This window comes from Ursus americanus, chromosome 32 (genome assembly GCF_024610735.1).
Source record: "Ursus americanus isolate L20-20 chromosome 32, mUrsAme1.1.p, whole genome shotgun sequence".
Lineage (NCBI taxonomy): Eukaryota > Metazoa > Chordata > Mammalia > Carnivora > Ursidae > Ursus > Ursus americanus.
In genome coordinates this window covers 30,744,466-30,756,808 of record NC_142158.1, presented here as the reverse complement: position 1 = coordinate 30,756,808, position 12,343 = coordinate 30,744,466, and the positions used below count along the sequence as shown (strand labels likewise).

At 42.0% G+C, this 12,343-nt stretch overlaps 1 protein-coding gene across 9 annotated transcripts in view; it reads left to right on the top strand.

Moving 5' to 3' along the window:
* Nucleotides 1-10,380, top strand: part of FKBP5 (FKBP prolyl isomerase 5) — a 120,369-nt gene extending 109,989 nt beyond the window's left edge. For 8 of the 9 annotated variants that reach the window (XM_045772048.2, XM_045772056.2, XM_045772055.2 and 5 more), the window contains one exon: nt 437-10,380. In XM_045772048.2, the coding sequence (XP_045628004.1) occupies nt 437-541 (105 nt within the window). In that variant the 3' untranslated portion in view covers nt 542-10,380. The remainder of the gene's footprint in view (nt 1-436) is intronic. The other variant, XR_006775303.2, reaches the window with a different exon arrangement.
* Nucleotides 10,381-12,343: the final 1,963 nt, after the last annotated feature.

Below are 12,343 nucleotides of genomic sequence, written 5' to 3'. Positions count from 1 at the left end.
TCCCCAGAGACGTACTGCAGTTTGCTAGTTTTTAAAAATCAAACACATCAAGTTTTTTTTTCAGATACTTCTTTGTTGAGACTTCCCAGGTTCCCAGGAAATGGGCCGCGGATGGGGAAGCCCCACCATCATGCCCTTTACTTCATCAGCCTCCCTTCCAGCAAAGTTGTATTCTGGTCCTGAGTTCATCCTCCACTCCCCAGCCCTCTCATGGCCCTCCCTGTGGCAAGCCAGTCATGTTCACCGAAGAAAAGTGAAAGCTCCCCGCTCTTAACTGTTGGCAGCCCTGCCCTGACTTACCCAACCAGGGCAGCCCAGTGAAGTCCTCGTGATGCCCTCCTGTCTGAGACCCGACCAACAGTCGGGAGGCAGGAATTATTTAAATGTTTCAGTTCTCTTTTACTTTAACCCTCTTGGTTTCTTATTTTTTCTTCAGGAAGAGGCCAGTAAAGCCATGGGCAAGAAGACTTTAGGATCGGTCACCAATGAAAAAGAAACGGAGAGTCAAGCGATGGACGAGAAAGCTGGAGGCCACGTATGACCCCACGCAAAGGAGGGAAGAGCCCTAATGAACTCGGCCCCCTCCTCCATGGGCTTTCACCCAACTCAGGACTCAACAGTGTTTAATGTAAAGTTTGTTAGAGTCTGTGTGAGTCTGGAAGCAAATGGCAAAACCAGTAGCTTCCCAGAAAGCAGCCACCTTGCTGCTGCCCCGTGCTCTCCTTGAGGGGGCGGCGTGGGACCGCTCCATGTGGAACCGAATGGAGATGACTGTTGGTGTGGCGAGATCAAGCCGACAGCTAAGTCCCACTCATTTCAGTTTCTGTCAACTTTCAATATCTAATTCAGGGTCCCTTGAGATAATCCTAACAATGTGGGGCTGTCTGTCAGGTTTTACATCTGCTTGAACTTTAATAGCACTGCAGAAACCTAAAAATAAAGGCCTAATGACTTTCTCCTTCCCTACAGTTGGGTGGGGGAGAGGAGGAGGAGGTTTTGTTTTTTAAATGACTGAAGTGCTAGCATTTTTAACCAAGAGAACCCACGGGGAGAGAGGGGTCTGGAATCCCCTCAGGTCCTCAGCAGCGCCAGACTCGGAAAGTCAGAACCTCAGAGGTCATTTGCTTGCTGACTTAGCCAAACTGCCCCCTCACTAAGCCAGCCTGCTCGGGAGAGTGGGTCTCTCCTGCACCCAGCCTGGCCCTGGAGGAGGGCGTCTGTCCTCCGCAAAACATTCTTCAGCAAGGATAATGAGCAGAGGGAGCTGCTAGAGTAGCTTCCCCTGCCTTCGATGAAGTTCTGAGATGCTGAAATGTGAAAAGAGCAATCAGAATTGTGCTTTCTCCCCACTCCTCCATCCCTTCTAGGAAGTAATGCTGGGTACAGTGCTGCCTGCTAGCGCCGCTGCTGTTCCGTTCCTTAGTTCCATTCTAACCCTTGCTATTCAGAATTTAAGACTTGTTCTTACAATCTCTCTGACCTGGAGTGGGTTCATTTACATATCCATTTAGGATCCACGTAGCTTTTTTTTTTTTTTTTTTTTTTTTTTTTTTTGCTCTTTAAAAATTACTGGCTCATAAACATGTATACGGGGTTTATGAAACTTTATTTACACTCCTCTATCATGCAAAAAAATTGACTTTTTACTACTAAGTAGCTTGATTTTTAAAAACAGTATCTGTGGAGTTGAAAAAATAAGGTATTCTTCTTGTACATTAAGGGTTTTCCTCACAGGTTTGGCACACGGTAGCTTTCTTCTCCTGCTGATGGCTTCTTCGTTCTGGCGTAAGTTGTGAAAAAGAATTGAAAACCGCTTCCTGTGCAAGCATATCTCGCCTAAAAGCTCCAGTCCCGGAGCACTGAATCAGGGCAAGTCTTAAAATACATAAAATACATGTAGTGGAATCTTGGTCCTTACGGGTAAGCGAAGACTGAGCATGGCTTTTTCTCCCTGCGGCCTGAGAAGCAATTGTGGGCACGCGTTTGCAGCTGAAGGAAACAGTAGCTCCAACCTGGAACATCTCACTTTGTAAAATCCTAAAGAACACTGGCAATTACTAGTTTTTACTTTTTGCTAAAAGTTTTTACTTTTAGCAAAACACTTTCATTGTTAGCTTAGGACCCACATCAAAACCTAAAAATAAAATCCTTTCCATTTATACCAGTTTTCTTCTCCATGGAACAAAGGGAATTAAATCGTTTCTCCTTTGACAACTAGAATCCTTTTAATTTCTCATTTTTGTCTTTTTTCATGAGATTTCTTTAAAAAGCCCCAGTCTCGCCTAGGAGACATGAAAAGCAGAAGTTGATTTTGCTTTGTTTGCTTGACTCTTTAGTATTTGTAGCTCTGTTGACTAGAGCATGACTCCAGTGAGGCAAAGACTGAGATTTGATCCTAAGAAGGCCAGTTAGCTTTTTGCAAGGTAACAAACAAACGATTCCAAAACTTAGATTATCCCAGCCAGTGTCTCCCGAGTGCGTGTTATGGGTCACCCCGTGGCGGGGGAGCGGGCAGGAGTGCGTGGAGGGGAGGGCTGGGCTGTGAGGGTCGTTCTGAGCAAACGATGGTGAGGTGCCCATCACCACTCGAGAAGAATAAACTTCATATATTCTCGTATCAAACTGAGTCATCTTAATTCGTCTAGAAACCAGCAGATGTCTTTGAACCACCTTTCAGACTGCATTTGGAGTGCTGAGGCAGCATATGAATAATTAAAAACTTGTTTTTAAAAAATCATCAGATGCACTTTTTTGTGTTCCTTAAACTAAACAGCCAAATGATTTTCCGTTATTCTTGGGTTTTGCTTAAATAGTCCTCAGGAAAGATTGTTTTGGTTGGAAAACTGGGGTGGGGGCCAAGCTGAAGAAGCGCGGCGTCAGGACACTGGCTGGAGAGAGTATTGTCCTCCGTGCTCTGTGGCCCAGCTTGCGATCAGCGTCGGGCTAACGGTGGTGGAATAAGGCATCTTCGTTCAGATGATCCAAATCATCAGAAAAACTAGAGGATTTTGTTTTCTCATCAGCCAGTGGGGATTCCAGCATCTTAACCGATTGCAAGGTAGGTTCAGGTTGGGAAATGAAGAGATTAATTGTGCCCTCTGGAAAATACGTAAAACATAAGCACCCGGCAGGCGATGTTCTGGGTTCAGCGTACATTTCCTCTTTCCTAACTAGCATATCTCAGCAGATACTCATGGCTACATACCCTGAAGGCCTAAGGAGAGGCCACATCTGCAAAAGAGAGAGGACACAGACCTGCGCTGGCTGCGAGCCGGCCTCTCCTAGTACCGCCTACAGCATCTGCACACGGGCCGGTGCGGGCTCCGGACATGTCACCTTTCATCCCCTCCGAATTCCGGGTCTCATCTCCAGGTTTGAATTCTCCTCCTCCCCTTTGCTGCTAAATTATCTGGTAATGAAATAATTCCCTTTATTTGCCTGTGTTGGAAGGATCACACTAGGGGTATTAAGGCTAGCCAGAGAAAGTTGCCCAGCTGTAGGTTTGTGACCGGGGTAATTCAAGGCGGCCTGCGTCCACTCCAGAGCAAGAGGAGTATCCGTGAGGAGCTTTGCACTTACTCAGCCTGTTTAGCATGGTGCATGAGGATGTATTCTCTGCGGCTGGCAACCCTGGGAGACTCACGAGCGTTTGTGACAAAATGCCTTGAATTTGAACTATTTAGTCAAAACCCCAAAACTCTGAATTCCCTGACCTAGCTGGATATTTTTTCCATCAACTGGCTGCTTACGTGTTTGAATATAATGACTAACAAAAGTGTACATAAAAGGACATTCTTTCATGGCTTGAGAAAGTTTTCAGGGACCCTCACTCAGTGCTTCCTTTTGCATTTTCCCCCAAGTGGCTAACACATGAGGGGAGGTAGGGACAGGATACGGAGAACGCTCAATAATTTCATCACTGCTGTTTGCGTAACTTACCGCGATCTAGAGTTGCACGTCATCTTCCTGTGTGACCGTAGTGATACATGGCAGAAGAGGGACACCACAGAACGTAACGCCCAGGAGGGTCTTTGTCAGCATCCCGTTGGGGCCAACCGCTACCTACAGATGGGACAGCCAGAGCACAGTCCCCAGTGCGGGAATTCCCGGAGGACCTGGGAGAATCAAATGCGGGAGGACCCAGAATGGTGAAGTGGCCGCCCACCGTCATCTAGGTCAACTGACGCCCTCACACAGTCCCAAAGTAGGTGTTTTTCTAGTCTGCAGCATGATCTTTGGGCCTCTGGAATGGGCTGTTCGTAGTTCCTTAAAATCCCCAAGCATTTGGTGGACCTCAAATGGCAACAGAGCCATAGGCCTCATAATTCTACTTTGGAGTAAAAATACGGGAAATCGCTAGTATGTGAAGGATGGGCATGTTTTGCTGGTCGAAGGGTATACAAGAACTTTCTGTGCTATCTTTGCAGCTCTTCTATAAATCTGAAACTATTCAAACTTTTTAAAAAATTTAAGTGTATGGGTAAAATACCCTTTACTCAGCTCCAGAAATTCTGCTGATAATTTATTCTAAGGAAATAATTTAAGATGTATGCAAGGATTCAGTCCTAAGATGTTAATAGGAAGTAGATGTACATAAAAGGGGACTGGTTAAGTATAATGAAGCATCGCAATCAATGGTGTATTCTACAGTCACTAAAATAATATTTTACAAGTATTTGCAATGAAACGGTGTAGGAGTGCTAACAATACTGACTTCATCTTTGGCCCTCCCTGTTGTTCCTGTTTACTCGGAAACCTCTCTTGGGGCTGTGTGTTCCGGGTCCCTTGGAGGTTAATACATCCCTTAGAAATGCCCACCAAGGCCAGGATGGGGGGAGGCTTGTTTTGGCCTCCCACAAATCTGTTAGGGATCATTATCTTTTCCTTCCTGAGACACAGGTGGTGCCACAAGATCTAATTAAGAGTTAGCTGTCAGTTAGGTCCATGCAAGCCCTTTGAGGTGCGTGTGAACCCTCTGGTCTCGCTACAGTGCCGTTCAGCGTGGACCCTCACTCTGTAAAATCTGTGAACTGCGGTCTGGATCTTGCAGAGAATAACTATGCAGCCACCATGGAACATCCTCCCTCCGACCCCACTGTAGTAAGTTACCTTGAATAAAACTCTGTAAACCATTAAAAAAAAAAAAAAAGAATGCTCTGGGTTGAGAGAAGGAATTTCGGTGTTTGGGTTCTTTTTCAGTTCCTCTTCTCTAGGTATTAGAACCTCACAACCCACCACCTCGGAGTCTGGTTGGAGCAAGAAGAGGCAAAACGTTTTCCTTTCCACTCCGCTCATTATGAGCAGACACTTAAATATTCATGCTTGGCGGGACCACACCTTTTCAACATAATCAAGGGCAAGTAGTAAAATCTTCGATGATTGCATGGACAAGGAGGGGAGGCAACAGCTGCTAAGAACAGTGCATAGGAAAAGCTGTCCTGCAGCCCCAAGCTGACTTGGTGCTGACTAGTCACTGAGTGCTTGCTCTGCTGGAACTTAGCCCCCAGCCCCCACCGACCTTCCAAATATGAAAAGAATACACTGCATTGTTTCCACCTTCCAGTTCTCTCACGAGATCATGTGGCCCCTACCCAAAACTACGCAAGGAAGGAATGTATCTCAAACTGGGCTTCATCGACACATTACAAATATACTAAGGGTCTAAGCCTTTCTTTAGGTAGTTAAGCTCTTCTGGCCTGGGTCTGCTTTGAATCATGGGTTTTCATAAGATAACTCCTTGCTGTACACATTGTGACTTGGCTTTGAAATCATCGCCCTAAAAATTTCTGACCCAGGAGATAAGGTCGGAAGAGCAAGGAGCCAGTGATTGGTATTTGGGGATGCCATGTCCAATTCTAGTTGTTTGACTGACTTATCTGAGGTCTGCTCACAGCCATTTTTCACACTGAGAATTCCTGATCTTGTCAGTCTAAAAATGTAAGCCTACATGTGTATATACTCTCACCCTCCACAGACACCAAAGTCTTCCTAAAAATGACATTGGCCTGGACATACAGTTAGTATTCATGTGACCACCACTGAGGGATCCAGGAACTCGCTTATTCCTTGACTCCTCACCATCTCAGCACCTAGTACACCACCGCCAATCTAGTACATGGGAGGTGCTCAATAAATTGGTTTCCTGCCCTTTCTCATAAAGCAGCCCCACACCTCGATCTCAGTGGTCCTTCATTCCTGTTACTTGTCTTGATAATGTGGAGGCCAGAACCATCTGGTTTCCTAGCAATTCCTACAACCTGATTTTAGTGTTGAATTCCTTGAGGTGGTGAACCAGCAGCCACTTTGCATAACTGCAAAATGGGTCTGTGGTATTCAGGCTATGCTGATTTTAAATGTGTCACATTGATAACTCAAAGGGTTCATCCTGAACAGATCGAATGGAGGAAAGTTCTGGGAAAATGGCAGGGTCGGAAGCACCAGGAATCTCTCCCCACCTCCACCTCAGTTGCACTGGCAGAATCTACCTCATGTAACTATTTTGCAACTCTGGGGTCTGTTGAAGACCAAAGGCAACTTCCTAAGGAAGGCATGGGTGGTAAGTTTAGTCAGTTTCACTCACTTTCAGGTCTCAGCAGCACAGCACTTTACCCATCCGCCACCGCCAGCCAGGTGGCCAGCTCTGCAGGTTTTTCTGGAACAGCTTCCACAGCAAAAAGCACTCTGTCCCTGAATATTGGAGATCACGCTCTGCTGACTGCTGCTTGTGGTCACTGAGTTGCAAAGAGGTGGGCAGCATCGTTTCACCTACTCCCATTGTTGCAGGCTCTTCCCACTCTGGCTAAAGTGACTTCCAGGGAGATTTAAAGAGTCAGCAACATTTTTGCCCACCCCTCTTTGTTTCTCACCTTTCCCCCTTTTAAGAGGCAGGCATTAAAGACTAGAACATTCAGAAACAAGTGTGCATATTGGGGGAAATTAGCAAGTGACAGCACACGCCTAGGGAAAGGCTCAGAAAAGACCTTTAAAAGACATTGCATTTGCCCCTCAGTTTGAGCCTCAGCACAGAAACAGCCTACAACAATTAAAATAAAACCAATAACAAGCAGCAAACCCTGGGGAAGGGGGAGAAACTGATTTCTGGGCTTAATACCACATTATTAGATTCAAATGCTAGTGTTTGATAAAAAAAAAAAATCATAAGGCACACAAAGAAACAGGAAGGTATGGCCCATTCAAAGGGAAAAAAAATAATTCAACAGAATCTGTCCTGAAAAAGGATGGAAGATATATTATACGAAGACTTTAAAACAGTCTTCAAGATTCTCAAAGAATTAAAGGAAGATGTGGAGAAAGTCAAGAAAACTATGTGAACAAAAATGGAAATACCAATAAAGAGGAAAACTAAAAAACCAAAAAAAAAAATTTGGAGCAAAGAAAGTATAATAATAGACATGAAAAATTCACTAGACAGATTCAAAGGCAGAGGTGAGCAGGCAGAAGAAAGAATTCACAAACTTTAAGATAGGACCATGGAAATGATCAAGGCTGAGGGACAGAAAGAAAAAGGATTGAAGGAAAGCAGAGTGTAATCGACCCATGGGATACCATATCTATTTATGTATATAAATATACATATCATGGGAGTCCCAGAAGGAGAAGAGAGAGGAAGTGGGGTGAAGAGAATTGTAGAAGAAATCACGACTTCTAAATTTAGAAGAAAACTTCCTAAATCTAGTGCAACACACGAACATAAAAATCCACAAAGTTCAATGAATTCCAAGTTAGATGAACTCAAAGGGACCTACAGCTAGACACATTATAGTCATACTTTCAAAAGCAAAAGACAAAGAGCAAATCTTGAAAACAGCAAGAGAAGCAAATCATCACATGCTAGGGAGACTCAATAAGATTATCTGCAGATTTCTCAGAAAATTTGGAGGCCAGAAGACAGTTGGCCAATGCATTCAAAGGGGGCAAAGAAGAAAAACATCAATGAAGGGTCCTGTCTCTGGCAAACTGTCTTTCAAAAATGAAGGAGAAATTGAGATATTCACAGATAAAAGCTGGGGGAGCTGGTGACCACTGAGACCTGCCCTGAAAGAGATGCTCAAGAGAATCCCAGCAACGTGAAATGAAAGGACACTAGACAATAACATGACACCACATGGAGAAGTACAGGTCTCATTAAAGGTGAATAAAATAAAAGGTACTTAAAGGTACATAAAGGTAAATAAGATAAAGCCAGTACTGTTATAACAATGGTTAGTGACAGTACTTTTTGTTTTCTACATGGTTTAAGAGAATAATACATTTAAAGAAAGAAAACAATTATTAATGTAAAAGTTTGTATTACCTGTAACTTTGGTATGTAACTCCAAATCTTGTTTTCCATATAATTTGGGAGACTAATACACTTAAAGGAATGATTACTTTATGTATATGGGCATACAGTGTACAAAGATGTAATTTAAATTAATTTAATTAATTTAAATGTAATGTAATTGGTGGCATCGACAACCAAAAGGGTTGGGGACGGAGCTCTGATAGAGCAATTTTTGTATGTTGCTAAGTTAAGCCGCTATACATTCAAGTTGGAATATTATAACTTTATGTTAAATGTAATCCCCACAGTAATCAAAAAATAGCTCTAGAATATACAAGAGGAAGTCAGAAGTTTGAACATTTCACTACAAAAAGAAAAAAATCAGGGTGCCTGGGCAGCTCAGTTGGTTGGGTGTCTGACTTTGTTTCAGCTCAAGTCATGATCTCAGGATCATGGGATCAAGACCCACTGTGAAGCTCTGCGCTCAGCAGAGTCTGCTTGAGAGTCTTTCCCGCCCTCCCCTTCCCTCTCTGCTCCCCCCCCCCCGCTTTCTCTCTCTCTCAAATAAATAAAATCTCTTCAAAAAGAAAAAATCAAACACAAAAGAAAACAGGAATGCAAGAAATAAAAGAAAAGCTGTAAGGCATATAGAAAACAAATAGCATAATGAAGAGTAAGTCCATCCTCATCAGGAATCACTTTAAATGGAAATGAATTAAACTCCTCAATCAAAAGACAGAGATTGGCAGAACAGATGAAAACATGGGATGCAACTATATGCTGCCAACAAGAAACTCGCTTGAAATCCAAAGACAAAAACAGGTTGAAAATGAAAGGATGGAAAACTATATTCCATTCAAATAATAACCAAAAGAGAGCATGAGGGCTATACTAATACTAGACAGAATAGACTTTAAATTAAAAAAGATTGTAAGAGACAAGGACATTATATAAAAGTTTCAATACGTCAAAAAGAAATAACAACTAGGGGCACCTGGGTGTCTCAGTGGGTTAAGCATCCAACTCTTGAATTCAGCTCAGGTCATGATCTCAGGATTGTGAGATCGAGCCCCACATCGGGCTCCATGCTCAGCAGGGAGCCTGCTTGAAGATTCTCTCTCCTTTTGCCCCTCCCCCCACTCTCTCTCTAAAATAAATCTTTAAAAAAAAGATAGAACAACTATAATTTTGTGCCTAAGGAGAGACCATTAAAATATGCGAAGCAAAAACAAAATTGGAGAGAAATACTGTTCTATAACAACAGTTAAAGACTTCAATACCCCACTCACAAGCATGTAGAACAACCAGACAAAAAATAAGATAATAGGGCACCTGGGTGGCTCAGTCAGTTAGAAGTCTGCCTTTGATCGAGACCCTCATCGGGCTCCTTGCTCCCGGGGATCTCGCTTCTCCCTCTCCTTCTGCCTGCCCCTCCTCCCTGCCTGTGTGCTCTCTCTCTGTATGTGTCAAATAAATAAAATCTTTAAAAAAAAATAAGGAAATAAAGGACTTAACACAATAAACTATCTAGATCTAACACATACATACAGAATCCACCCAACAACAGGATATGAAATCCTCTCAAGTGCACATGGAACATTCTGCAGGACAGACTACATATTAGGCCACAAATTAAGTCTCAATAGATTTAAAAAGATAAATGTCATAGAAAGTACCTTCTCTGACCAAAACGGGATAACAAGGGGCACCTGGGTGGCTCAGTCGTTTATGCATCTGCCTTTCGCTCAGTTCATGATCTTGGGGTCCTGGGATTGGGCCCCACAATCGGGCTCCCTGCTCAGTGGGGAGCCTGATTCTCCCTCTCCCTCTGCCTTTCCCCCCACCCATGCACACACTCGTGAGTCCTCTCTCTCGAATAGATAAATAAAATCTTTAAAAAAAAAAACAGTAACAAAACTGGGAAATTCACAAAACTGTGGAAAAAACACACTTTTAAACAACCAAGAAATCACAAGGGAAATGAGAAATACTTAGAGATGAATGAAAATAAAAATATACCAAAACTTTTGGGACACAATGGTACTCAAGAAAAAATTTATAGCTATAAACACTTATATCAAAAAAAAAAAAAGAAAGATCCTGAATCAAAAACCCAACTTTAAGGAGCAAGGAAAAAGGAACAAACTAAAGCCAAAGCCAGCAGAAGTAGGGAAATAATAAAGATGAGAGCAGGAGTAAATGAAATAGACAACAGAAAAGCAATACAAAATAATCAATGAAACCAAAACTTATTTTTATATAAATATAAACAAAGTTGATAAACTTCAGCTAGACAAAACTTTAAAAAGGAGAGAAGACTCAAACTACAAATACCGAAGAAAACAGGAGGACATTACCACCAATTCTACAGAAATACAAAGGATCATAAGAGATCACTATGACAAATTATAGGCCAACAAATTGGACAACCTAGAAGCAATAAGTAACTTCCTAGAAATATGCAATCTGCCAAAACTGAATCAAGAAGAAACAGAAAATCAGAACAGATCAATTACTAGTAAGGAAATTGCTCAGTAATCAAAAATCTCCCGATTAAAGAAAAGACCGGGACCACGTGGCTTCACTGGTGAATTCTACCAAACATTTAAGAAAATTATACCAATCCTTCTCAAACTCTTCCAAAAAAACCAAAGAGGAAGGAACACTCCCAAATTCATTTTACAAAGCCAGCATTATCGCGATACCAAAGCCAGACAAGGCCACTACAAGAAAAGAAAACCACAGGCCAATATTCCTGATGAACATAGACACAAAAATATTCAAAAACAATATTAGCAAATCAAATTAAGCAGCACATTTAAAAGATCATTCAACGTAATCAAGTGGAATTTATCCTGGGATGCAAGAATGGTTCAACATACACAAATGGATCAATGTGATACATCACATTAATAGAATGATAGACACAGAAAAAGCATTTGACAAAATTCAACATCCATTCATGATAAACTCTACAACTTACGTATAGGTGGAAAGTACCTTAACATAATAAAAAGCCATATATGACAAAACCGCAGGTAACATCATACTCGATAGTGAAATGTTGACTGCTTTTTCTTTAAGATCAAGAACAAGACAAAATTCCCACTCTCACCGCTCCCATTCAACACAGTACTGGAAGTCCTAGCCAGGGCAATCAGACAAGAAAAAGGAAAAAAGCAACTGGGTGGCTCAGTTGGTTAAGCGTCTGCCTTCAGCTCAGGTCATGATCCCAGGGTCAGGGGATCGAGCCTCATGTCCTTCTCTGAATGCCCCTCCCCCTGGCTCATGTGCTCTTTCTCTCTCTCAAATAATTTTTTTAAGAAAGAAAAAGGAAAAAAGGCATTAGACTTGGAAAGGAAAAAGTAAAATTGTTTGCAGATGACATGATTTTATATATAAGAAACCCTCAAAACTCCACCAAAAACTGTTAGATCCAATCAATTAATTCAGTAAAGCAGCAGGACACAAATTAACATAAAAAATCAATAGTGTTTCTATACACTAACAACAAATTATGTTAGTAAGAAAAAATGAACCCAGGTATCCATCAACAGATGAATGGATAAAGAAGATGTGGGATGGGGGTGTGTATGTGTGTGTGTGTGTGGAATGTTACTCAGCCAACAAAAAGAATGAAAGTTTGCCATTTGCAACAACGTGGATGGAACTAGAGGGTATTATACTAAGCGAAATAAGTCAGAGAAAGAAAAATCCTATATGATTTCACTCATATGTAGAATTTAAGAAACAAAGCAGATGAACATAGGGGAAGGGAAGGAAAAATAAAATAAGATGAAAACAGAGAGACAAACCATAAGAGACTAACTATACGAAACAAACAGGGTTGCTGGAGGGGAGGTCTGTGGGGGGATGGGGTAATTGGGTGACGGGCACTAAGGAGGGCACTTGATGGAATGAGCATTGGATGTTATATACAACTGATGAATCACCGAACTCTACCTCTGAAAGTAATAATACACTATATGTTAATTAAATTGAATTTAAATTAAAAATAAAAGAAAAATGAAAACAATCCCATTTACAATAGCATCATAA